We start from the raw sequence: 26,051 nt of genomic DNA, 5'->3' as shown, positions 1-26,051 counted from the left end.
CCTCAAAGGTAACATCTTGCAAAACTGTAGTACAGAATAACAAAATATTGACATTCATATAGTTAAGATGCAGAACATTTCCATCACTGTAAGTGATCCCTCATATTGTCCTGTATAGACACACTCCACCCATTCCCACCCACCCTCATTCTGAAACCCTGAAAACCACTAATCTGTTCTCCATTTCTGTAATTTTGTCACTTCATGAATGTTATATAATAAAATCAGCCAGTGTGTAGTGTTTTGGAATTGGTTTTTACCAGCATAATTCTCTGAAGACTTATCCTTATAGAGTTTATGTATTCATTCTGCAACATGCTTAATAGTAGTTGCATGTTTATTTTGGTTTTTTAACTGCCAAACTATTTTTCAGGGTTCTGAGAAAGGAGTTTTGTTAATTAAGCATTCACGTTCCTTAACATTATAGAGCTATTCAAAGTATTTATTTCATATTGAGTGAGTTGTGGTAGTTTGTGTTTTTTGAGGAACTGCTCTGTTTTGTCTAAGTTGTCAAATTTATGTGTGTAGAGTTGTTTATAGTATTCCCTTATTATTATTTTGATGTCTGGAGGGTCTGCAGTGATATCTCCTGTTTCACTTCTAATATTGGTAATTTGTGTATTTTCTGGTTTTTCCGTATCAGTCTTGCTAGAGGTCAATTTTTTCTAAGAACTACCTCTTTGTTTCATGGATTTTCTCTATTGTTTTCATCCTTATTGATTTCTGCTCTTCATTATTCCTTCCCACTGCTTGCTTTGGATTTATTTTGCTCTTCTTTTTCTAGGCTCTTGAGGTGGGACCTTAAATTATTGATTTGAGACTTTCTCTTTTTTACTATAAGCATTTAGTGCTATAATTTTCCCTCTCGGCACTGCATTATCTGTGTTCCACAAATTTTGATGTGTTGTATTTTCATTTTAATTCAGTTCAATTGATTTTCAATGTATTTTTTAAATCCCTTGAGACTCCCTGGAATAACACATGGATTACTTATACCTGTATTGTTTAGATTCCAACAGTTTGGAGATTTTTCTGTTACCTTTGTTATTAATCTCTAGTTTGATTTCATTATGGATTTGTTTTATCTTGGTATATGTCCTGCAGGAATGTGAAAAGAATATGTATTCTGCTCTTGTTGGGTGTAGTGTTCTGTACACTTCAATTAGATCCTGTTGGTTGATGGAGTTATTGATTTTTCTCCATCCTTGCTGATTTTCTAAGTGTTCTACCAACTATTTAGAGAGGGGTGTTGAAGTCTCCAAGTATAATTGTGGAATGGCCTATTTGTCCTTTTAGTTCTACCAGTTTTTGCTTCACGTATTTTGCAGCTATTTCTTTGTATAGCTTTTTAGTTTTGCTCTAGGTATTACATTATATAAACATAATAAACATAACTTATCAAAGTCTACTGATGTCTCCAATTTACCAGTTCAAGTGGTGTGTAGAAACCTTACCTCCCTTTATGTCTCTTTACTCTTCTCCATTTATAATACAGTTGTCTTAAACATTTCCTCTATATACATTTAACAGTGTAATTTTTTTTCAACTGACAGACATAATTTAGAAAACTCAAAAGGAGAAGGAAACTCTATTGTATTTACCTGTGTTTTTGTTTTACACGTTTTTGTTCCTTTTAGATATTCCGAGATTTTTTCTTTCATCATTTTTTTTTTCCTGTTTAGAGAACATCTTCTAGCCTTTCTTGTAGTGTAAGTCTGCTGGGTGACAAATTCTCTTAGTTTCCTTTCATCTGAAAATGTCTTGATTCCCTTTCATCCCCGAAGGATATCTTCTCTGGATATAGGACTCAGGGCTTACAGTTCTTTCCTTTCAGCATTTGAAAAATGTTCCACCACTTACTTCTGGCCTCCATGGTTTCTGATGAGAAATCCACTGCCATTAAAATTGTTTTTCTCCTGTAGGTAACATATTACTTCTCTCTTGATGCTTTCAAGATTTTTTTCTTTGTTATTAGTTTTCATAAGTTTCACTAGTAAGTGACTTGGTACAGATTTCTTTGGATTTTTCTTACTTGGAGTTTGCTCAGCTTCCTGAATATGTAGGTTTAAGTCTTTTGCTAAATTGGGGAAGTTTCCAGTCATTATTTCTTCCTATATGTTTTCAGTCACCCCTCTTCCTCTTCTCCTTCCAGGACTGTGATAACACAAATGTTAGATCTTTTGTTTTACTCCCACAAGTCCCTGAGGGTCTGTTAATTTTTTTTTTCAGTCTGTTTCTCTTTGTTGCTCAAACTGGATAAATTCTATTGTTTTATCTTCAAGTTCACTTCCTGTTTCATCCATGCTACTTTTGAGCCCACCTGCTGAGCATTTTATTTTAGTTACTATATTTTTTCAATTCTAAAATGTCTTCAATTTCTTTACTGTGTATCTTCAATGTCTATACTAAGACTTTCTATTTCTTTTCTGAATCTTTCTATTTTTTTTAAATTTGTTTCAGGTGTGTTCATAATTATCGCTGAAGCATTTTTAGGATGGTAGCTTTAAAATCATTGGCAGATAATTCTAACATCTCTGTTATCTAAGCAATAGCATCTATTGATTATCTTCTTACGTTCAGTTTGAGACTTTCCTGGTTCTTGGTATGATTAGTGATTTTCAGTTGAAATTTGGATATTTGGGGTATTTTGCTCTGAGGCTCTGGATCTTATTTAAACCTTCTGCTTTAACTGACACTCTGCTAGGCTTCCTCTGGTACCACCACAGTGGGGAGGGAGAGGAGTGGCTCATTACTGCTAGGTGGGGATGCAAGTCCAGGATCCCCATGTGGTCTCAACTAACACAGTAAGAGGGGAAACCTCATTACCACTTTATTAAGCTGAAAGTTCCAGCCCCAAACAGCCTTCATTGATACCACCCTGGCAGGGGTATTATAGTGCCTTCTTATACTCTGGGCAAGAGCAAAAGTCTAGTTTTCCTTCTAGGCCTTTGCTGGCAGAGGTAAGGAAAGGACCAGGGCCACCATTTTTTCTGTGGTGTTTGGCTAGGGTAGAGTAGTTATTGTTGAAAAGTTTTGTCTTGCTAGGCTGTCCCTTTCCTGGTTCTTTGGCTAGAGGGAGCAGGCTTTTGTTTGGACTTTTTTTTTTTCTTCTGTCTTTACCTAGTTTTCTTTCTAGGTTACCAATTTTTTCAACTCTAAGTCTAGAATATGTGAAGCAAAAAAGAAAACCCAAGGAACTAACTCGCCACTGTGCCATTTCTTGGGTCCCAAAGTTCCTAGTTAGTGCCTTAGTCTCTCCACCTTTTAGATCTGTCCTGTTTGTAACACGCAGGTTTTTACCTGTACTTAGCAGGAGGAATAGGAAAAAGTACTTCTACTGCATCATCCCCAGAAGTGGAAGTCTCACAACTAAGTTTCAAGAAACTACCACTTGTAAAGTTTTGGTATATTATTAAAGGAGAATATCCATAATTATGTTAAAAGTCTATTAAAATAATCTCTTCCTTTCCAACTATATATCTTCATGAAGCCAGAATTTTCCTCATATATTTCAACCAAAACAACCTACCAAAAAATTGAATGCAGAAGCAAACGTAAGAACCCAGCTGCCATCTATTAAGCCAGACATTAAAGAGATTTGCAAAAAAAAATACAATCCTAGTTTTACACTACTTTTCTGTTTTAAAAAATATAACTATTTTTCATAAAAATACATTATGTTAACATATATGACTATTACTGTTATTTTTAATTTTAAAAAATAAACATTTAAGCATTTTCCCAGTTTTAATTTCCAACACTGTAAATGTCGATATAACCCACATAAGTAATTACTGAAGTCCTCAAAAATTTTTAAGAGTATAAAAAGGGTCCTGAAACCAAAAAGTCTGACAGCTTGTAAGATAGAGAAAACTAATATTAAAGGAACTCCTTACTTCCTCTCCCGAGAGTTGTAGGTGTGGTTTCTGAGCACTCCGTCCAGTTCCTGGTGCCAATTCAGGTGGTATCCCTGGTCTTGTTGGAAGGACGGCAACATATTCTTGATTGTCACCCATAACAGGAATTCCTTGCAGTATTCTACAGGGTTTTTAATAACAAAAAAAAATTGTTCTTTAAGCCATTGATAAGTCAAAGGGTGTTTTCTCTCATTTTATATCTCTACCGAAATAAACGTTTGATATTTGTACTAAATAGATATTGTGCAGAAGTCAGATAATCCAAAATAGGAAATAATTCAAGAATAATTGTTGGCTTCTGAATGCATTTTAGTAGTAATCTTTCAGTGGTTTTGTTTTATAATATTGGAATAATAAATTCACTCTATGAAAGCCTCATGATAAGAGAGGTAAAAAGTTCTCTGCCTTCTGATCCCTAACCTGCTCCTCACTCCAAGTCACAGGAAATGGTTTCATTTCTTAGACTGAGGCAAAGCATCAGCCTAAGCAGAACTGCCTTCTCACATTAAGGTTTTTCCTTCCTGATTCATATCTTGCCAAGATGAACAGAAAACTGTTACGGCATTAGGTCTTTATTTCTAGGCTACAAACTACATATACATAAGAATATACACAGGAGGTTTAAAACTTATCAACAGGGGGCTTCCCTGGTGGCGCAGTGGTTGAGAGTCCGCCTGTCAATGCAGGGGACACGGGTTCGTGTCCCAGTCCGGGAAGATCCCACATGCCGCGGGGCGGCTGGGCCCGTAAGCCATGGCCGCTGAGCCTGTGCGTCCGAAGCCTGTACTCCACAACGGGAGAGGCCACAACAGTGAGAGGCCCACGTACCACAAAAAACAAAACAAAAAAACTTATCAACAAAAACCTAAATTAAACCAAGAGATGAGGTAAATCAAAATCTGAAGGCAAAATGTGTCATTAATGGCTGACTTACAGACTCCTTGAAAAGACATTAGCTTTTGTATTGCAGCACTTACTGTAAAAGAAATATAAAATGAGTATAAAGTAGACCTACACAGACTATAGCCATATTTCAATTTCGCTTGGAAGTAGAGCCGCTGTTCCCTCTAACTTTTTGTTATACCATTATATGAATAGACAATCAGTTTATGAGCCACCAAATGTGAAGACAAACCACACACATATCAAACTGACTACTTAACGATATGCTGAAATCCTTAGATTCCATCAAACCACCTCTTAAAAATCAGGCCCACCCAAAGCTAGGCTGGAGAAGACAGGGCTTTGCCAAAGTAGGTTCACAGGGAAAAGCTTCCTATCTCATCCAGTCCAATATTTGAATTCAAAGAGAAGATAAAGCTCAACTCCCAGCACAGTGGACATAACAGATTGCCATTCGACATCCAGTCCATCCTCCTTCCAATACACTTTCTCCAACTGCTGAGGATGGGGAGGTGAAGACCCTCCTGCAGCCAGTGTCCTGGATGTGTTTTAGGATCTACTAACCACGTGCACTCACGTACAATTTGGAACGAAGAAGGTTCTGATGTTCCTGCTGGCAAGCAGTCATGGTGACGTTGAGTTCTTCTGTGGCAGCGTTCCAGTTACTTCTTTTGTGGGTAGACTTTTTTGCCAGTGAGCATTCAAACAGACACAGCAAGGCTCCAGAGTCAAAAGCTGTGACACTAGAGGCCACACGATCCCCGAATTTCAGCTAAGGTGGTTTGTTGCCAGTGTTGGCCTCCAGATTTCCCACCTTCCTGACTGTGCCAGAAGGAGCAGCAGCTTTGGCAGCCAGTTAAACGTGCTGTATGAGTCATCTCTGGAAAACCCTCCTGCCTAGAGCCCATTCTTCCAATCTTTCCATTGATTTTAAAAGCATCACATTCCCATTATTATAGATCCCTTTATGCTTAAAATAGCTAAAACTATTTCTGTTTTCTGCAACTGAATCCTGACTGATATATCCAGGAAAAACAAAAGAGCAGGGTATTCTATTGTCTAGAATAATGAGCGAGAGAATACAGATATCAAGATCAAGGAGTAGAGGGGTGACTTAAGAAGCTATCTTGAGGCACTGCTATATTTTTATCTGTTCATAAGCCAAAAACAAAGTTGTCAGAGTCATTCACATATTACTGTCTTTTCACATCCCAAATGTGCATCAAAGAAATAGAAATTCTATTTGGTTGGAAGGAAAGTGAAAGAAGTCACTGGCCATTTTAGAGTGCATAGCTCTGGTAGACATAAACTGGGGGCCTTAGTGGAAAGGCTACCCAAGGTTAGCAACTGTTCCTGTCTGACAAAGATGAATCACTTGCTTTGAAATTTTTGTCCAGATTTTCCCTGCTTCCTTCTTTATTTCCAGAGAAAAGAACCAATCCTTTTTAGAGATCTCCCCTTTGGAGACCACCACCATCTCAGTGGTTCAGAATGAAAATCTCTTCATCTCCAACTTCTCCCTCACCCCCAACAGTAATCACTTGTCCTGATCCTTCTCCCTCCAGTGTTTCTCCATCCTGTTGCATTTCCTCTCAGCTAAGTCCTATGATAACATCTTTGCTGTCCCTCACCTCCAGACTTTCCCACCTCCAATCCATGTTACAGATCCCTGACAGAGTTCTCATCAGCTACCCCCTTCCAAATACTCTAGTGACTACACACACAGGGTAAAACCCAAGCTCCTAAGCCTGGCCATCAGGGTCCTCCACAGTCTGGGAACCATCTACCTTACCAATCCTACTTCCCTCCCCAACACCTGGCCCAACCTATATTCACTGCACAAAAGATGCTCTAGGTGCTGAGATTACTATAGGTGCAATAGGGGAGACAGGCAAACCGAACTACAATGCAGTGTGGCTATGAAAGTGTTGAAAATAAGACTTTCAGACCTCAACTGTTCCACGAAGCCTTTACAAATGTCCCTCTGGCCAGCCAAAATTCATCTTTGCCTCCCTAGTTTCTCTGGTGCATTTGATCTGCAAGTTCATTATAGAATATATTACATTTTATTCTGTATATTTTTCATAGTAGATTACAGGCTGGTTGGGGTGGGAGAGGCGTGATTCTTATTCATTTTCTGTCTCCCTTGAATGTGAATATAGTAGATACCGAATATGTATTGTTTAACACTGTGCTTGAAAAATCCCACAGCCAAAGTTAGCCCAGACCCTGTCCTGAGAAACTAGATTCATGGGTTAGCATGATGTACTGCACTGCTTCTCAAAGTGTGTTTCCTAACCAGCATCATTAGTATCACATAGGAACTTGCTAGAAATAAAAATTCTTGAGCCCCATCACACTTAATGAATCAGAAGCTCTGGGGAGGAACCCAGCCTTCTGTGTTTTAACCAGCCTTACTGTTAATTCTGATGCACAATGAAGTTTGAGAACCACTGATGTGCTGCAATCTTTCCTAAAAGAGCCTGATCATAAGAATATCCTGGGATACTTATCAAATCTATAGCTTCCCAGATATCTCCTCTGGAGATTCTAGTTCAGTTGGTTTGGGATAAAGCCTAAGAACTGATACACTTAAACAACCCAGATGGCCCTTATACTCAGGGGAAGCCTATAAAGCACTGCTATAGTGAGAAGAGCTAGCCTTTGGAATGAGGTTAAAAACCAGGATTTTAGCCTTAGTTTGGCCGCTTGATGTGCTGTGTTGGATAAGTCACTTTTCCTTCTCAAGTCTCAGTTTCCTCATCTGTGAATAGCAACAGCAACGGGATTTTTCAGGGTCTAATGCTTAGAAATAATATATGTGAAGAGTTTGCACAAATTACAAAAAAAAACAGTAAGTGGTTGATATTACAATCATTATTGTTATTATGACTGAAGAGACTGAATGAAGTTAACAAGCCCATCTCTCTCAGAGTGAGTTAAACCGCCTTCTCAGTCAACACTGGTCTCCCATGGGGTCAGAGATATAAAATGTTCTTCTTATTATAGGTTGTGTCAAAGAAGATTGGAGAACATTTGCTCCAGGCTGTGAGCACTCTTAAAAATCTCCGCCCACATCTTTTATGAGTTACACAAATGTGACTGTGGGCTCCATCTTGTGAGGCGTAGGGAAGGGTTCTCCCTCCTGCAACCCTCTCCCCTCCCTGGTGTGACTCTAACAGAGAAGTTCCCCCACCATACCTTCCCTATCCCTTCCTTAGAAAATGTACTGTGCTCCTTGGGGTACTAAATCTGAGGGAGCCTTGGCAGGATAAAGCTCACAGTCACTTTTACGCAACTCAGAAAAGATGTGTTCAGGGATATTTTAAGAGTGTTCAGGGATTTCCCTGGTGGTCCAGTGGTTAAAAATCCGTCTTGCAATGCAGGGGATGCTGGTTTGATCCCTGGTCAGGAAACTAAGATCCCACATGCCGTGGGGCAACTAAGCCCCTGCGCACCACAACTAGAGAGCCCGCAGGCTGCAACCAATAAGCCCGCATGCTCTGGAGCCCTCACGCCACAACTAGAGAGAAGTCCACACACCACAACAAAGAGCCGGCGTGCTGCAACGAAAGATCCCGCATGCTGCAGCTAAGACCCAATGCAGCCAATAAATAAATAAATAAATATAAAAAAAATTTTTTAAAGTGTTCATGTAAAAAGCTTTGCCAAAGTAATACTTACATGCAATATTCTATCCCAGACATCATTTCTTTAAGGGACTCGTAGCAAGCCATTACATTGAGTGCACAATCCACTTATTGGGTCACAATTGACAATTTAGAAAACAGTAACTTAAAAGCATGTTGTTTGAAAAGCAAACTCCTAGGCCTAGAAAAGACTTTAGGAGTTCATCTTCTTGAAGATGCTAATCTACAAATAATTTTTTTTAGTAAAGTCTTTAAAATCTACAGCAGAAGTAATGAATACTTTCAATACTTTAAAAAATTCAGGGAATATAGTCTTAATAAATAATAAATCTAAAGGAGGATAAGAATGCAATTATACAGAATTTTTTTTTTTACAAAATATGAATAGAGAGGGGGTAATTTTATTTTTAATCATTGTAACTTCATTGCTACATGCAAACAGTGACATCTGGTGGAATGACATTGCTTTGCTTAAAAAAATATATTCCAACTTTCAGATATTGGCAGTTACGAAATCAAACAAATTTCCAAATAATTTCTCTTTTTTTTGGTGTTTCCATATAAAACAAAAATATACTAATCTAATATCTTATCAAATACTGGTAGTACATACTAATATAAATTTGTCATCCCAATTTGTATTTTTTAAAGTATGCTTAAGGCTTACTTAGGTATAGGGGCTATTTGTTGAAAATGAATATAAAAATAATCTAATTGAGGTTACCGTTGATTCTAGTCCTAACTCTGCCAAAACTGACATGAGGTGCATAGTTTTGCCTCTGTTTCTTCATAATATGAGATGGTTAGGCTAGGGGAAGGCTAAGATCTCTTACGGCTCTGATATATGTTCTTCTGTCACACGTATCAGCAGCTAGACCTCCAACAGGGATTAAGTCCTATACTCATTGGTATCATTGTCAGGATCATGCAGCAAGGAACAAGGCCAAGTAAGGGGTGGGGGTGTGCTGGGGCTAGGATTAGACCTGACCACTAAGCAACGGCAGACAATGCAGGAAACAGGGAGAGTGGGGGAAAGTCAGTCCCAGATACCCACAGTGGAAGGAAATGTGAAGCAGAAGACAGAACACACTATTCCAAAGACAGAGCTACAGAACACGGGTGGTGGTGCACTGCAAGCAGCATCAGAAAGGGCTAACGTGGGATGATGGCACATTCTAGTGGGGAGCGACCAGTGACGGGGAATACAAATAAAGGCAGTAGTCAGTGAGCGCTTTCAATAATTAAGTAATTGATGTCAGGACAGTCTCCCTCAGTTTGCAAGGCCCCAGCCCTGGCCCAGGACTCAGAAACAGGATTTCAGTTCCTAAGAGGGAACAAACAATACAAGATAAAACCCTCACCCAAATAAGCAGAAACCTTGCTTCCAAAATTGGGTCACAATAGACGAAATACAAAACATCAACGGTGAGTAAAATATGATTCTTCCTAGTTTGTATCAGCATTGGTTCTGAAAACAAGATGAGAATGAGTATTTGGAATGAAACATAAAGAGAAAAAAATAAGAGGCACTTTCACAAGTTCACAAAACAGTGGGATATAATGGAAATCACATTTAGAAACAGAGAGACCTGGGTCTGAATTCCAGCTTTTACCAGCTATATAAATATGAACTAGTCAACCTCTGAACCACATTTTCTTCATTTGGGAAACAGAATGATTTTATCTATTAGATAGAGTTGTTGTTAATACTAGATTATGCAATAAATACACAACAATATATTTTCTATTAGATAATTTTCTGCTTTCCTATTCAAATATTGCTATTTGGGAGGGGAGCCAGATAAAATCTTTCTAATGGAAGCTCATTTTATATAGTTGATTTGTAAACTATAAATAGTAAAGATAATAAGTCAAGATAATTACCCGTATGTCTGGCCTTCAGTTTTAACATAAAAATCCTCAAAGGATTATAACCTGTCAAAACAACATCTTTAATGTCATTTTTGTAAAATGTATGTATATGTAATATATGTACATGCACAGGAAAAAAACCTAGAATAATCTTTACCATAGTAATATAAACCTGCATCTCCTGGTTCGCCTACTTAAGATCTAAAAGTAATACTCTAATGCTTCCAAAATGAACAATCAAGAATTGCCAGGTAGGCAAGCCTCACCCCTCGTGGAAGATTTGCTTCTCTCCCTGCTCAGAGGCACACTGGAACAGTGCCTTGCCCCAGGGGCCATCTAAGAGGCCAAAGGCTTACGTGCAGCGAAGTGGCCTTCTGGAGGTGAACCTGGGACCCCAATCTGACATCTGCCAAGGGCGTTTTCCTGGCTTGTTCAGCACTTCAGACAGGTCACTGCAAAAAGAATCCCTGAGAATTGCTGGACAACCTACTTGATCAAATAGCACTTCCAATACTTGCAGTTGCTCATGAGCCATGTGACTGACAGGGTCTTGGTGCTCCGGCCGGGTGTCAGACCTGAGCCACTGAGGTGGGAGAGCCGACATTGAGGACATTGCTCCACCAGAGACCTCCTGTCTCCATGTAATGTCAAACAGTAAAAGCTCTCCAAGAGTTCTCCATCTCAATACTGAGACCCAGCTCCACTCAATGACCAGCAAGTGACAATGCTGGACACCCCATGCCAAACAACGAGCAAGACAGGAACACAACCCCACCCACTAGCAGAGAGGCTGCCTAAAATCTTAACTTCACAGACACCCCAAAACACACCACTGGATGCAGTCCTGCCCACCAGAAAGACTAGATCCAGCCTCATCCACCAGAACATAGGCACCAGGCCCCTCCACCAGGAGGCCTACTGAACCAACCTTGCCAACTGGGGGCAGACACCAAAAACAACGGGAATTACAAATCTGAAGCCTGTGAACAGGAGACCCCAAACACAGTAAGTTAAGCAAAATAAGAAGACAGAGAAATACACAGCAGATGAGGGAGCAAGGTAAAAACCCACCAGACTAAACAAATGAAGAGGAAACAGGCAGTCTACCTGAAAAAGAATTCAGAGTAATGATAGTAAAGATGATCCAAAATCTTGGAAATAGAATGGAGAAGATACAAGAAATGTTTAACAAGGACCTAGAAGAAATAAAGAGCCAACAAACAATGATGAACAACATGATAAGTGAAATTTAAAATTCTCTAGAAGGAATCAATAGCAGAATAACTGAGGCAGAAGAACAGATAAGTGACCTGGAAGACAAAATAGTGTAAATAACTACCACAGAGCAGAATAAAAAAAAAAGAATGAAAAGAATTGAGGACAGTCTCAGAGACCTCTGGGACAACATTAAACGCACCAACACGTGAATTATAGGGGTCTCAGAAGAAGAAGAGAAAAAGAAAAGGACTGAGAAAATATTTGAAAAGATTATAGTTGAAAACTTCCCTAATACGGGGAAGGAAATAGTCAATCAAGTCCAGGAAGCGCAGAGAGTCCCATACAGGATAAATCCAAGGAGAAACACACCAAGACACAGATTAATCAAACTATCAAAAACTAAATACAAAGAAAAAATATTAAAAGCAGCAAGGGAAAAGGAACAAATAACATACAAGAGAAGCCACATTGGGTTAACAGCTGATCTTTCAGCAGAAACTCTGCAAGCCAGAAGGGAGTGGCAGGACATATTTAAAGTGATGAAGGGGAAAAACCTACTACCAAGATTACTCTACCCAGCAAGGATCTGATTTAGATTCGACAGAGAAATTAAAATCTTTACAGACAAGCAAAGGCTAAGAGAATTCAGCACCACCAAACCAGCTTTACAACAAATTCTAAAGGAACTTCTCTAGGCAGGAAAGCCAAGAGAAGGATAAGACCTAAAAAAACAAACCCAAAACAATTAAGAAAATGGTAATAAGAACATACATATCTATAACTATCTTAAATGTAAATGGATTAAATGCTCCAACCAAAAGACACAGACTGGCTGAATGGATACAAAAACAAAACCTGTATATATGCTGTCTACAAGAGACCCATTTCAGATCTAGGGACACATACAGACTGAAAATGAGGGGATGGAAAAAGATATTCCATGTAAATGGAAATCAAAAGAAAGGTGGAGTAGCAATTCTCATATCAGATGAAATAGACTTTGAAAAAAAGACTACTACAAGAGACAAAGAAGGACACTACATAATGATCAAGGGATCAATCCAAGAAGAAGATATAATGATTGTAAATATTTATGCACCCAACATAACAGCACCTCAATACATAAGGTAAATGCTAACAGCCATAAAAGGGTAAATCAACAGTAACACAATCATAGTAGGGGACTTTAACACCTCACTTTCACTAATGGACAGATCATCCAAAATGAAAATAAATAAGGAAACACAAGCTTTAAATGATACGTTAAACCAGATGGACTTAATTGATATTTACAGAACTTTCCATCGAAACACAACAGGATACACTCTTCTCAAGTGCTCATGGAACATTCTCCAGGGTAAATCATATCTTGGGTCACAAATCAAGCCTTGGTAAATTTAAGAAAATTGAAATCGTATCAAGTATCTTTTCTGACCACAATGCTATGAGACTAGATATCAATTACAGGAAAAAATCTGTAAAAAATACAAACACATAGAGGCTAAACAATACACTACTAAACAACCAAAAGATCACTGAAGAAATCAAAGAGGAAATCAAAAAATACCTAGAAAAAAAATGACAAAGTAAACACGACGACCCAAAACCTATGGGATGCAGCAAAAGCAGTTCCAAGAGGGAAGTTTACAGCAATACAATCTTACCTCAAGAAACCATAAAAATCTCAAATAAACAACATAACCTTACACCTAAAGCAATAAGAGAAAGAAGAGCAAAAAATCCCAAAATTAGCAAAAGGAAAGAAATCATGAAGATCAGATCAAGAATAAATGAAAAAGAAATGAAGGAAACGATAGCAAAGATCAATACAACTAAAAGCTGGTTCTTTGAGAATTGAAAAACCATTATCCAGACTCATCACGAAAAGAAGTGAGAAGACTCAAATCAATAGAATTAGAAATGAAAAAGAACAACTGACAAGGCAGAAATACAAAGGATCATGAGAGATTACAACAGGCAACTATACGCCAATAAAATGGACAACCTGGAAGAAATAGACAAATTCTTAGAAAAGCACAACATTCTGAGACTAAACCAGGAAGAAATAGAAAATATAAACAGACCAATCACAAGCACTGAAATTAAACTGTGATTAAAAATCCTCCAGCAAACAAAAGCCCAGGACCTGATGGCTTCACAGGCGAATTCTATGAAACATTTAGACAAGAGCTAACACCTATCCCACTAAACTCTTCCAAAACATAGCAGAGGGAGGAACAATCCCAAACTCATTCTACGAGGCCACCATCACCCTGATACCAAAACCAGACAAAGATGTCACAGAGAAAGATAACTACAGGCCAGTATCACAGATGCAAAAATCCTCAACAAAACACTAGCAAACAGAATCCAACAGCACATTAAAAGGATCATACATCATGATCAAGTGTGATTTATCCCAGGAATGCAAGGATTCTTCAGTATATGCAAATCAATCAATGTGATAAACTATATTAACAAATTGAAGGAGAAAAACCATATGATTGTCTCAGTAGATGCAGAAAAAGCTTTCAACAAAATTCAACACCCATTTATGATAAAAGCTCTCCAGAAAGTAGGCATAGAGGGAACTTAACCTCAACAAAAGAAAGGCCATATATGACAAAGCCACAGCCAACATTGTTCTCAATGGTGAAAACTGAAACCATTTCCACTAAGGATCAGGAACAAGACAAGGTTGCCCACTCTCACCACTAGTATTCAATATAGTTTTGGAAGTTTTAGCCGCAGCAATCAAAGAAGAAAAAGGAATAAAAGGAATCCAAATCGGAAAAGAAGTAAAACTGTCACTGTTTGCAGATGACATGATACTATACATAGAGAATCTTAAAGATGCTACCAGAAAATGACTAGAGCTAATCAATGAATTTGGTAAAGTTGCAGGATACAAAATTAATGCTCAGAACTCTTGCATTCCTATACACTAGTGATGAAAAATATGAAAGAGAAATTGAGGAAACACTCCCACACACGATTGCAACAAAAGAACAAAGTACCTGGGAATAAACCTACCTAAGGAGACAAAAGACCTATATGCAGAAAACTATAAGACAATGATGAAAGAAATTAAAGATGATAAAAACAGATGGAGAGATATACCAGGGTCTTGGATTGGAAGAATCAATATTGTGAAAAATGACTATACCACCCAAAGTAATCTACAGATTCAATGCAATCCCTATCAAACTACCAGTCGCATTTTTCACAGAACTAGAACAAAAAATTTCACAATTTCTATGGAAACACAAAAGACCCCACATAGCCAAAGCAAACTTGAGAAAGAAAAACGGAGCTGGAGGAATCAGGCTCCCAGACTTCAGACTACACTACAAAGCTACAGTAATCAACACAGTATGTTACTGCTACAAAAACAGAAATATACACCAATGGAACAGGATAGAAAGCCCAGAGATAAACCCACACACATATGGTCACCTTATTTTTTATAAAGGAGGCAAGAATATACAATGGAGAAAAGACAGCCTCTTCAATAAGCAGTGCTGAGAAAACAGCTACATGTAAAAGAATGAAATTAGAACACTCCCTAACACCATACACAAAAATAAACTCAAAATGGATTAAAGACCTAAAAGTAAGTCCAGACACTATAAAACTCTTAGAGGAAAACATAGGAAGAACACTCTGTGACATAAATCACAGCAAGATCCTTTTTGATCGACCTCCTAGAGAAACGGAAATAAAAACAAAAATAAACAAATGAGACCTAATGAAACTTTAAAGCATTTGCACAGCAAAGGAAAACTTAAACAAGATGAAAAGACAATCCTCAGAATGGGAGAAAATATTTGCAAATGAAGCAAGTGACAAAGGATTAATCTCCAAAATATACAAGCAGCTCATGCAGCTCAATATCAAAAAAACAAACAAGCCAACCCAACCCAAAAATGGGCAGAAGACCTAAAATGACATTTCTCCAAAGAAGATATACAGATTGCCAACAAACACATGAAAGGATGCTCAACATCATTAATCATTAGAGAAATGCAAATCAAAGCTACAATGAGGTATCACCTCACACTGGTCAGAATGGACATCATCAAAAAATCTACGAACAATAAATGCTGGAGAGGGTGTGGAGAAAAGGGAACCCTCTTGCTCTGTTGGTGGGAATGTAAATTGATACAGCTACTATGGAGAACAGTATAGAGGTTCCTTAAAAAGCTAAAAATAGAACTACCATATGACCCAGCAATCCCACTATTGGGCATATACCCTGAGAAAACCATAATTCAAAAAGAGACATGTACCACAATGTTCACTGCAGTACTATTTACAATAGCCAGGACATGGAAGCAACCTAAGTGTCCATCAACAGATGAATGGATAAAGAAGATGTGGCACATAAATATTACTCAGCCATATAAAGAAACGAAATTTAGTTATTTGTAGTGAGGTGGATGGACCCAGAGTCTGTCATACAGAGTGAAGTCAGAAAGAGAAAAATAAATGACGTACGCTAACGCATATATATGGAAGCTAAAAAAAAAAAAAGGTCATGAAGAACCTAGGGGCAGGACAGGAATAAAGACGCAGATATAGAGAATGGACTTGAGGACACAGGGAGGGGGAAGGGGAAGCTGGGACGAAGTGAGAGATTGGCATGGACATATATACACTACCAAATGTAAAATAGATAGCTAGTGGGAAGCAGCCGCATAGCACAGGGAGATCAGCTCGGTGCTTTGTGTCCACCTAGATGGGTGGGATAGGGAGGGTGGGAGGGTGACGCAAGAGGGAGGAGATATGGGGATATATGTATATGTATAGCTGATTCACTTTGTTACACAGCAGAAACTAACACACAACTGTAAAGAAACTATACTCCAATACAGATGTCAAAAAACAATTAATTTTAAAAAAAAGAATTGCCAGGTAAAGCTATCTGATATTAACTTTGGGCAGCCGGAAATGGCCTATCTTCATTCAAAGACGAGTACACTGGAAAATCCAATATCAGTTCTATGAAGAAAGTCTGCAAAGCATAGGAAAGAAATATAGTATTCAAAAAGTTATATGAAGAACATTCTTTTAGAAGAGTTTTATTATACAAATCAAAAAATATTTTGAAAGGGTCTGCTCTGTGCTGTGAAAATAAATTTTTTAATGCTTTCATGAAACAGGTAAAAGTTCAGATAAAACAAAAGACTTGGATTTTTCTTAAGAGTCTGATAGAATTAATAACAAATAAAAATGCTATAGTGATAAAAAGTGGTAATTAGAACAAATTTTTAAAATTTACATCTCAGAAAATGAAACCATTCATACAGAACATAGGTTTGAGAGATGAATGTAGGCAAGGAGATGATAAATGTAGGTGACAGGTAGTGAAGATGCAACATATAGCTAATTGATATTCCTGAAGAAATGTACCAAATAAACAGAATGAAAACACTACTTGAAATAAAACAGGAAAATGCCCTAAACTGAAGAACTGTATTTGCATATCAAAAGGGCTTTCCATGTACCAGGAAAAAGTAATTAGAAAACAATCCACTCCCAAACGTATGCTAGTGAAATTATTTAATTTAAAGCAAAATTTAAACCTTATAAGCATCTAGGAGTGGAGAAGAAATAAATTACATGCTAAGATTAAGCTAAGATTTAAATTTCAGATTTCTGTCTCACAACATTAGATATAAGACAATGATACAAACAAAAAACACATAGACAAATGTTGACAAATATGTCAGATTATAGGAAAGAGCAAAGAAGCAAAAGAGAAAGAGAGAGACTACAAAATAAGATGACAAGAATAATACCAAATGCATCTGATATGACAATAAATGATTATGGGGTGATCCAACCTACTATAAGAGAATTCATTTCTGATTGGCTTAAAAAAATGTTCAATACTATGCAATCTACAAGGGACACAACTAAGAAAAATTAAAAGTAAAAGAAAGGGCAAACATATACCATATAAATAAAGCAAAAAATAAGTTGAGTTTCACTTTTCATCCATTTGGTGTACAATCTACAAGGAAAACAGAAGGATCACAGTTAACAGTTTCCTGAATTTTCTTCCATGTAAAAAATGTGTTGTACATAATCACATATCTGTTTATATACTTAGTTCTAACTCGTTTCAGCACACTCTATCTTATTCTTTACTGCAATTCCAATACATCCCATCATTGGATGCACTATAAAATGTCTTCCATTGATGGACACTTAAGTTGTTTTCAGTTTTTAGTTATTATAAGGACAATTACAGTCCTTAATCATTTATCTTAGTTAATAACAGTTATCAGCATAAAGATCATATTTAAAGCCATGGTCCTGGATAAGTTCACCTTGAGAGTATAGTTAGAGGAGAAAATCCGAGGTCCAAGGATAAGCTTTGGGCACTCCAATATTTTGAAGTCAAGAGATGAGGAGATACCAGCAAGAGAGACTAAGAAGACATAGCAAAGGAGGCAGGAATAGAACCAAGAGAGAATGCAGTCCTGAGGCCAAGGGATAAAGGCGTTGTATGGAAAAGCATGTGATTAACTGTGTTAAGTGTTACTGAGAAGTCACAATGAGGACTGTGATATCTTAAAGCAAATTTGATCATGTCATTCTTCCTCAAAAAATCCTATCAGTGGTGTCTCCATATACTGTGAATAAAAATCTCTCCCCCAAGTCCTCACAGACATGCTCTCACATACACAAAGAGAGCATCTATAAATCCTACATAATCTGACTCTTGTGACCTCTCCAGCATCAACTGCATCACTGCTCTTCCTATTCACTACTGCTTGACATCTTTCCAATTCTCAAATGGGTTCCAACTGTCCACAGCACGGACTCTCAAACTTCAATGTGCATACGAATCACCTGTATTTTTAACAAGCTTCCAGGTGATGGTGATGCTGCTGGTCTGTGAACTATACTTCTGAGTAGCAAGAAACTAAAAAACTTCTTTCCCCTCTTCCTAGCTATCTTCTATTTATTCCTCAGATTTCAGTTTAAGTATCATTTCCTCAATCTCCCCCCAGATAATTGGGAACTCTTCTTACATGCTTCCATACACTGCACATCTGCATATTAATTGTCACATTCACAATAATTAATTCACCACCTTTCTTCTCTGCTAATCTCCAAATTCCCTGAGGGCAGGGATTACGTTTCTCTTGTTTGCAGATGCTTACCTAGTGCCTAACTCAATGCCTGCCACACAGTAGGTACACAAAAAATATTTACTGATCAATTTAAATGATTATTCAGATCTGTACTTCGTGACATAGAAAGATAATTACAACATAATAAGTTTTAAAAATCAGGTTACAAAACATTTTTTACACAGCATTATCCAAGTTTTGTTCCATATGATTTATTTGCATACAGATAAGACTGGAATCATATACTTAAGAATAGTATTATCTCTGGATGGCAGGATTTTGAGTAACTGTTTTCCTTTTTTGTATTTTCTTGCATATTTGTATTTCTATTATTATTTTGTAGCAAAATAATAAATGAAATTAAGCTTTGAATTCTGACATTTAACTTTTGCTTTTCTAATTTTTGTTGTTGTAGTCACTGCTGTTTTAATGTATAAAACTAACAGTCTGTACATGTTTTTCTAAAATGTGACTAGGAATTTCCCTTGTAATTTGAAGTTGAGTTGAGGGCTAAATCTGGGATCTATGGTCTAAGCACTGCTTACCACCAGAAGCTGGCTATAAGGGTACCTGGCTTGAGAAGGTCAGCCATTTTTGCCAAGACAGCATTTTTGCCACCAGCTCTCTCTTTCTTGATGGTGGATCAACAAAATACACAAGCCATTTTACATAGAAAAATCAGTGAAATAGAACGTAAGTCCATAAATAGTCTTGATAACACATTCAAATTTAAGGTATGAAAAGTTGGCATTTCAAATTAGTGAGAAAAAGAGGGTTTATTGAATAAACGATATTGTGCAATTGGCTAGTCATTTGGGAAAGAAACATTAATGCTTATTCTTCTTATCAAACTAATTAAAGATGAATCAAAGATTTAATTTTTTAAAAGAAAGCCATAAAATTACTAGAAGAAAATATGACAGAATATATTTATTTAAATTTATTTGTTTTTATTTTTGGCTGTGTTGGGTCTTCGTTGCTGTGTGCTGCTGGCTTTCTCTAGTTGCGGTGAGCAGGGGCTACTCTTCATTACAGTGTGCAGGCTTCTCATTGTTGTGGCTTCTCTTGTTGCGAAGCACAGGCTCTAGGCGCACAGGCTTTAGTAGTTGTGTCACGTGGGCTCAGTAGTTGTGGCTTGCGGGCTTAGTTGCTCCGCAGCATGTGGGATCTTCCCGGACCAGGTATCAAACCCGTGTACCTCACATTGGCAGGCAGATTCTTAACCACTGTGCCACCAGGGAAGCCCCAACAGAATATATTTAAACTGAGGTGTAGAAAAGCCCTTTCTAAGAATGACTAGAAGACTAGAGACACCAAGAATGACACCAAGACTAGAACACATAAAGGAAACTATTGCCAGTTTTCACTACTTCTGTATTAGCATACAACTTCCGGATAGCATAAAACAACATAACAAAACTGAAAAGCAAGCAAAACAATTTTTTAAAGTCTACACTATATATGATAAAAATCTTTAATATAAAAAGATCACTTATAAATCAATAAGAAAAAGATGAATGATAACAGAATATGAATTGGTAATTCTCAAAAGGAGAAAAACAAATAACCAAGAGACATCCAAAAATATGCTCAATCTTATTAGAAATGAATAAAACAATAAATAAAGAGTTATTTTTCTTCATCAGATTAGGAAAAGATCCAGAAGATTGACAATTAGTGGTTTGGCCAGGTTGAAAGGAAATGAACAATATCATAAATTGTTGGTAAGCATATAAACTGGTGTGATTTTTCTGGAGAGAAGTTCAGCAATGTGCATCAAAATTTTTAAACCAAAAATTTTAATAAATAATTCCACACCTAGGAATTTTCTTACACTGCAGCATGGTTAAGTTAGCAAATATTATGAAGTAATTTAAATGTTCACACATAACCTTGAGTGGAAAATATAAGTCTATAGAATGCCATCTATGGTTTAAACACATGTTTACACAGAGATGTTCAGAAGGCTACTCACCAAACTGTTAACACTAATCTAAGTGTTTAAACACTTTTAATAATTTCTCTTATTTTAAAACCCAAAATCTAAAATTCCATGGTAAGAGTTCTAATTCTTAGATGTCTATAAACTTCTCTTTACAATACAGAAACTTTAAAAGCAAAAATATGATCAATATGGAATATTTTATAGTTCTAATCAAAACTGCTATTTAGCAAAATAAACATGTTTGAACAGTACATTGCTATTTTAAATAAACTTATGTACCCACACTATCCCATTAAAATATCCTTGGTGTTTCCCACAAATAACAGTTTCTATGTGCAAAATTAGGAAAGCATTAAAACTATATAACCACAAGTATTATGCTTTGTGGAACTGTTCATTGCACAGAAAAACCAAAAAGCCACCAAGTGAAAGGGTATTCATTTTTTATTCACAGTTACCTTTCTTGAGACAACTTATTAGTGCAGAAAAAATTATACATTTCTCTGAACTTGTAGGCTCAGCAGACAGATATATTTTTGAAAAGGTTAAGCTATGTTTAGCAAGGTAATCCTCAAGAGATGGATGCCAGAGAATTAAATATTCAGTACTTAAATTAACTTCTTATTTGGTACTTAGGAACAAATTGCCAAGAATTATCATCATCAAATAGAACATTTATTGACTCTCTTGGAAAAAGAAAGTGAGACCTACTTGAAAAAAAAATTTAGAATTGGAAAGAAATCAGTATTTTTAACACTTTGCCTGAATAATAGAAGCTGTAAGCCAAGGATGCCTGGCTTGCAGAGTGCTAACAGAAATGACTCAATATAGTAGTTTCATAACTACTGGATTATGTTTATGTCTTTATGTCCACTCTCAGCTTTAGGCTTTTCAAAGACATTCCAAAGAAATCATATGGAACTTCTATAATCTACCAGAGATACTGGAGCAATTCTGAAATTTCTAAAATTCTTCACATATAATTTTATTCATAAAATTATGAATAACACATAAATCCCTTAAAAAAATCTTTTTGCCTAATAGAAAATAAACATGAGAATGAACTTCTTTTGGGGATTCATACTGAATGGCATTGTGATTACTAAACACAGGGAAACCATGACTTTAAGCCTTAAAAGAACGCAGTAAGGTGCTACAATTTTTACTAAAAGTAAAGTTGGAGGAAATGGGATCAGAATATAGCATGAAAAGTGTGGGTCAGTTACTTACAATTTTTTGATAGTGTTAATTAAAAGTGATCTTTTAAAATATTATTCTTATATATCTAGAATAGCTCAAATATAACACTAAACATACATCTACTTAAATTTAACTTAACATTTAATATTTGAGTATTTTAAAAACCTGTTATAGATGATTTTTCAGGATTCCTACCAGGTCTTCTGAAAGACAAGAAACTTTAGAGTATGCATTCTCTATGTGCAGGTGATATCACCCCCAAGGGAGTGAAAATTAGTGACTGGGGAGGGCAGGGGTGAAAAAGCTTACTCTTTTTATGTATAAGTAAGGCACAGATATACATACAGTACCATAAACAGATATACAGTATATCTAGAGCACTACAATATAATGGAGAGGGGAAGTTGGGTGGGGTAGTCTAAAAAGCCTTCTTACTGGGGTGATAATGAAAAAAAAAGTTTGAGAAAAGTTAAGTTAGGGGCTTCCCTGGTGGCGCAGTGGTTGAGAGTCCGCCTGCCAATGCAGGGGACACGGGTTCGTGCCCCGGTCTGGGAAGATCCCACATGCCGCGGAGCGGCTGGGCCCGTGAGCCATGGCCGCTGAGCCTGCGCGTCCGGAGCCTGTGCTCTGCATCGGGAGAGGCCACAGCAGTGAGAGGCCCGCATACCACAAAAAAAAAAAAAAGTTAAGTTAAACAAATCTGGATTCTTTTTTTTTTTTTTTTGGCTGTGTCAGGTCTTAGTTGCGGCATGCAGGATCTTCGTTGAGACATGCAGGATCTTTCGTTGTAGCTCGCGGGCTTCTCTCTCGTGGCGTGTGGGTTTTCTCTCTCTAGTTGCGGCGCACAGGCTCCAACACACATGCCCTCTGTAGTTTGCGGCACACGGGCTCTCCAGTTGAGGTGCATGAGCTCAGTAGTTGTGGCATGCGGGCTTAGTTGCCCCGCGGCATGTGGGATCTTAGTTCCCTGACCAGGGATCGAACCCGCATCCCCTGCATTGGAAGGTGGATTCTCTACCACTAGACCACCAGGGAAGTCCCACAAATCTGGATTCTAATCACTATCTAGAGATAAAACTTGGGCAGGTTACCCGATATTATAAAGCCTAAGTTTCTCCATGAATAAAATGGAAATTATGACTTCTCCCTTATGATTGAAGATTTAAACAGGAAAGATGCAAAGCACACAGCACAGTGCAAGGAATACAGTTCCTGTTAAATAAACGTTAGCCCCCTTCCCTTTTCTCCTCTCATTTGAGGATGCTATAAATTATATACTCTCCATAAAAGAATACTCACATTCTGAAGGGAAGTGAGACACAAGGAGAAATGGAAAAAGGTCCAGAGGAAATGACACTTGTACATGATCCCTGGACCCAAGCATGCCCAATGATGCTGAAATCTAAAAACTGGCTTCAACTCCCAAATCTGTGATGTTCTTAGTTGTATAAGCCTGGCAAAGTTGCTTGGTTCTTATAAGCTTCAATTTCCACATCTGTACTCCACAGAGTTGTTACAAAGAACAAATGAGATCATGTATGTGACATTCTTTGGGAACCATAAACCACTAAACTAAAGTTAACCTTATACGATAGGGCATGGTTCATGTCAATAATGGCAGGAAATGAAGACACTGACCTAGACTGTGTATGTACCCGGAAGGAATGGAAAGGACCAAAACTGCTCCTTTCAGAAGCAAGTCTTCAAAATCTAAGCCTCAAAGGCAGAAATTCTTTGGCAGTTTAAATCTAGTTTAAAACAAAATTACCAGTGGAACTCTTACCTATCTCTTTGCTCTTCATCTGTATAGCGATCATCTAAGAAAGAGGTTCCACATACTCCAAGTACAGTATTGTGGCCTTTCTTGTCGGCTGTATGATACACTCGAGAAGCCAGGCGCAAGTCAATGGGCAGCTCTTGGGCTGGGATAGTGGCGCACAGATCGTGAAGGGTCCGAGTGGAGTAGTCTTGTGGAATTCTGCCACAGAGATAAGAAAGCGGGCCTCTTTTTATCATTTTGTGCTCTTTAGACGCAAAATACATTCACAATGACAGTTTAGTTCAGGCTCTAAAAAAAGAGGTCTAAATGTTGGACAGATCACATTTAAAACTAGTACAGTAGTTTCTAAAAAATCTAATATTACAATCTCAGGCCATTGACCAGATCTTCAGCCATATATACAATTGCCTGCTGAAGATCTCAACCTATGTATCCTACAGATATCTCAGAATCAACAGGTCTAAAAGCAAACTCATTATCATCCCACCCCACCCAAACCTCTTCTCTCCGGAACTCTGTAACTCAGTCAGTGACACCATAACCAGCAATCATTCATTACTTCTTTGCTACTCTGCACAAATGTTCGTGTCCCTGAAGAAGCACAACAATACAGTACATTATCCATTAACTAGCATCAGTGGAAACCTGGGTCTCTCTAAGTTAATGTAGCACCTTCCTTCCCACCATGCTAGAACTTGCCTCTTTCCTGCCTTTCCAAAATAGAGAAGAGGGCATGACGATCTGCCTTCTTAATCCCCACTGTCACACTTGTCATACCATCCAATCAACAAATACTTTTTGAGCATATATTATGTACCAGACTTTGTGCTAGGCAATCCACACACATGGTCTCTAACTTCCACAAGGAAACTACATGGGAGGTATTATTATCCTTATTTTGGAGCAGGCTTATTTTACACAGGTCACAAAATTAGGGAGTGGCTACTAGGATCTACACACAATGCTGCTAACTATAAGTCAAATGTCTTTCCTATTAATGTCTATTAATGACCCCTGAGGAGAAAGTGGCCCTTAGCCAGTACTACTCCATCCCCACCTCCCTACTAAAGCTATATTCTTACATTAACCAAATCACCTTTTCATCAAATCAAATCAAATGAACTTTAGATCTTTAGATCGTGGTCTCTGTGACCTCCAAGCCACAGCTGGCAATACTGTTGACCCTTCTTGAAATTGCTCTTCCTCCACGAGCTTTTGTCAGCCTGCACTATCCCAGCTCTCCATCTACCTTTCAAGTTCATCATAATTTGACTTAGTCACCGGTTTTTCTTTCACCATCTTCCCAACTGGTATGGGGCTTCCAAGGTTGAGCTACTCTTTCCACATTAGAAAAATCATCTTCAGTGTTTCAGTTCTTTCCTCTGTGCTGAGGGCTCCCAAATCCCATGTCTGGTATCACTATCTCACCTAGATGCCTCATCTTCCAGATACAGAACACTGGGGTCATCTTTCTCTCCTCTGTCCTTCACCTGCTTATCCAATGAAAAGCTGAGCTTCTCCCTTGGACAGAGCTGTTCAGGTGTGCTCCTTCTCCCCGCTCACTTCTACCACACGCCAGTCGGAGTCCTCATCACCTCAGCTTGCAGAGCAAAGGTCTTCCAGTCGGATTGAGCACTGCACCCTGTCTCTTCCCCCTTCCATACATCCTGCAAAATCCTATCACACCGATCTTCAAATACTCCTCTCTCCAGCACAATGGTTTTTTGTTGCTTGCTGCATGCATCTAACTTCCTCTTTCTAAGCTTCAAGTATCTTAGCATCTGGCCCTACTTCTAGCATAGAGTTTAAGAATGTAGACTCTGCAGTCAGACTTCCTCTGTTCAAATCCTGTTTAAAATTATCACTTGGCAATAAGCAAGTAATTAATTTCTTTATACCTCAGTAAGTTGAGAATAACAACGTTTGGTAAGCTGGGAATCACAACATTAGTGCATCCTGGGTAAAGTTGCTTTAAGAAAGAAAGGAATGAATGCATTTAAAACAGTGTCTCTCACATGGCAAGTGCTGTCTCCAGGACAATTCACAGGGCCAGAAAGACCTCTCAGTTCTTTAAGTTATGGATATGTTGCTTATCTTTTTGTCCATGTCTAAACACTCTCCAAACAATAACTCAAGGACAAACTTCTCTGCAAACTTTACTTTTTTTTCTTTCTTACAAATCTCTTTTCATACATTCCCCTATTCTTGTCCCACCCATTCTGACCCTTTATCTAATGGGTTAATGCAGATCCGTCCACTGACCACTCCACGTACCTGGATAGAAGCCTAGTATAAGTATGCTAGTATAAAGCAAAGTATAAATATAGACTTTGCATAGTATAAATATAGACTTTGGAGTTAGCTGGGCCTGGATCAGAATCCTAATTCTAACACTTGCAAACTCTATTACTGGTCTCTCTG

At 37.7% G+C, this 26,051-nt stretch overlaps 1 protein-coding gene across 1 annotated transcript in view; it reads right to left on the bottom strand.

The window, feature by feature from the left end:
- The window catches only part of TTC6 (tetratricopeptide repeat domain 6), a 195,040-nt gene that overhangs the window by 94,920 nt on the left and 74,069 nt on the right, over positions 1 to 26,051 (bottom strand). The window contains exons 5-6 of the mRNA XM_060293608.1: positions 23,634 to 23,828; positions 3,897 to 4,038 (exon numbers count right to left, since the gene is read on the bottom strand). Of these exons, the coding sequence (XP_060149591.1) occupies positions 3,897 to 4,038; positions 23,634 to 23,828 (337 nt within the window). The remainder of the gene's footprint in view (positions 1 to 3,896; positions 4,039 to 23,633; positions 23,829 to 26,051) is intronic.

The sequence above is a fragment of the Globicephala melas genome, chromosome 2 (genome assembly GCF_963455315.2).
Source record: "Globicephala melas chromosome 2, mGloMel1.2, whole genome shotgun sequence".
Classification (NCBI taxonomy): Eukaryota; Metazoa; Chordata; class Mammalia; order Artiodactyla; family Delphinidae; genus Globicephala; species Globicephala melas.
This window is presented reverse-complemented; position numbering and strand designations above follow the sequence as displayed.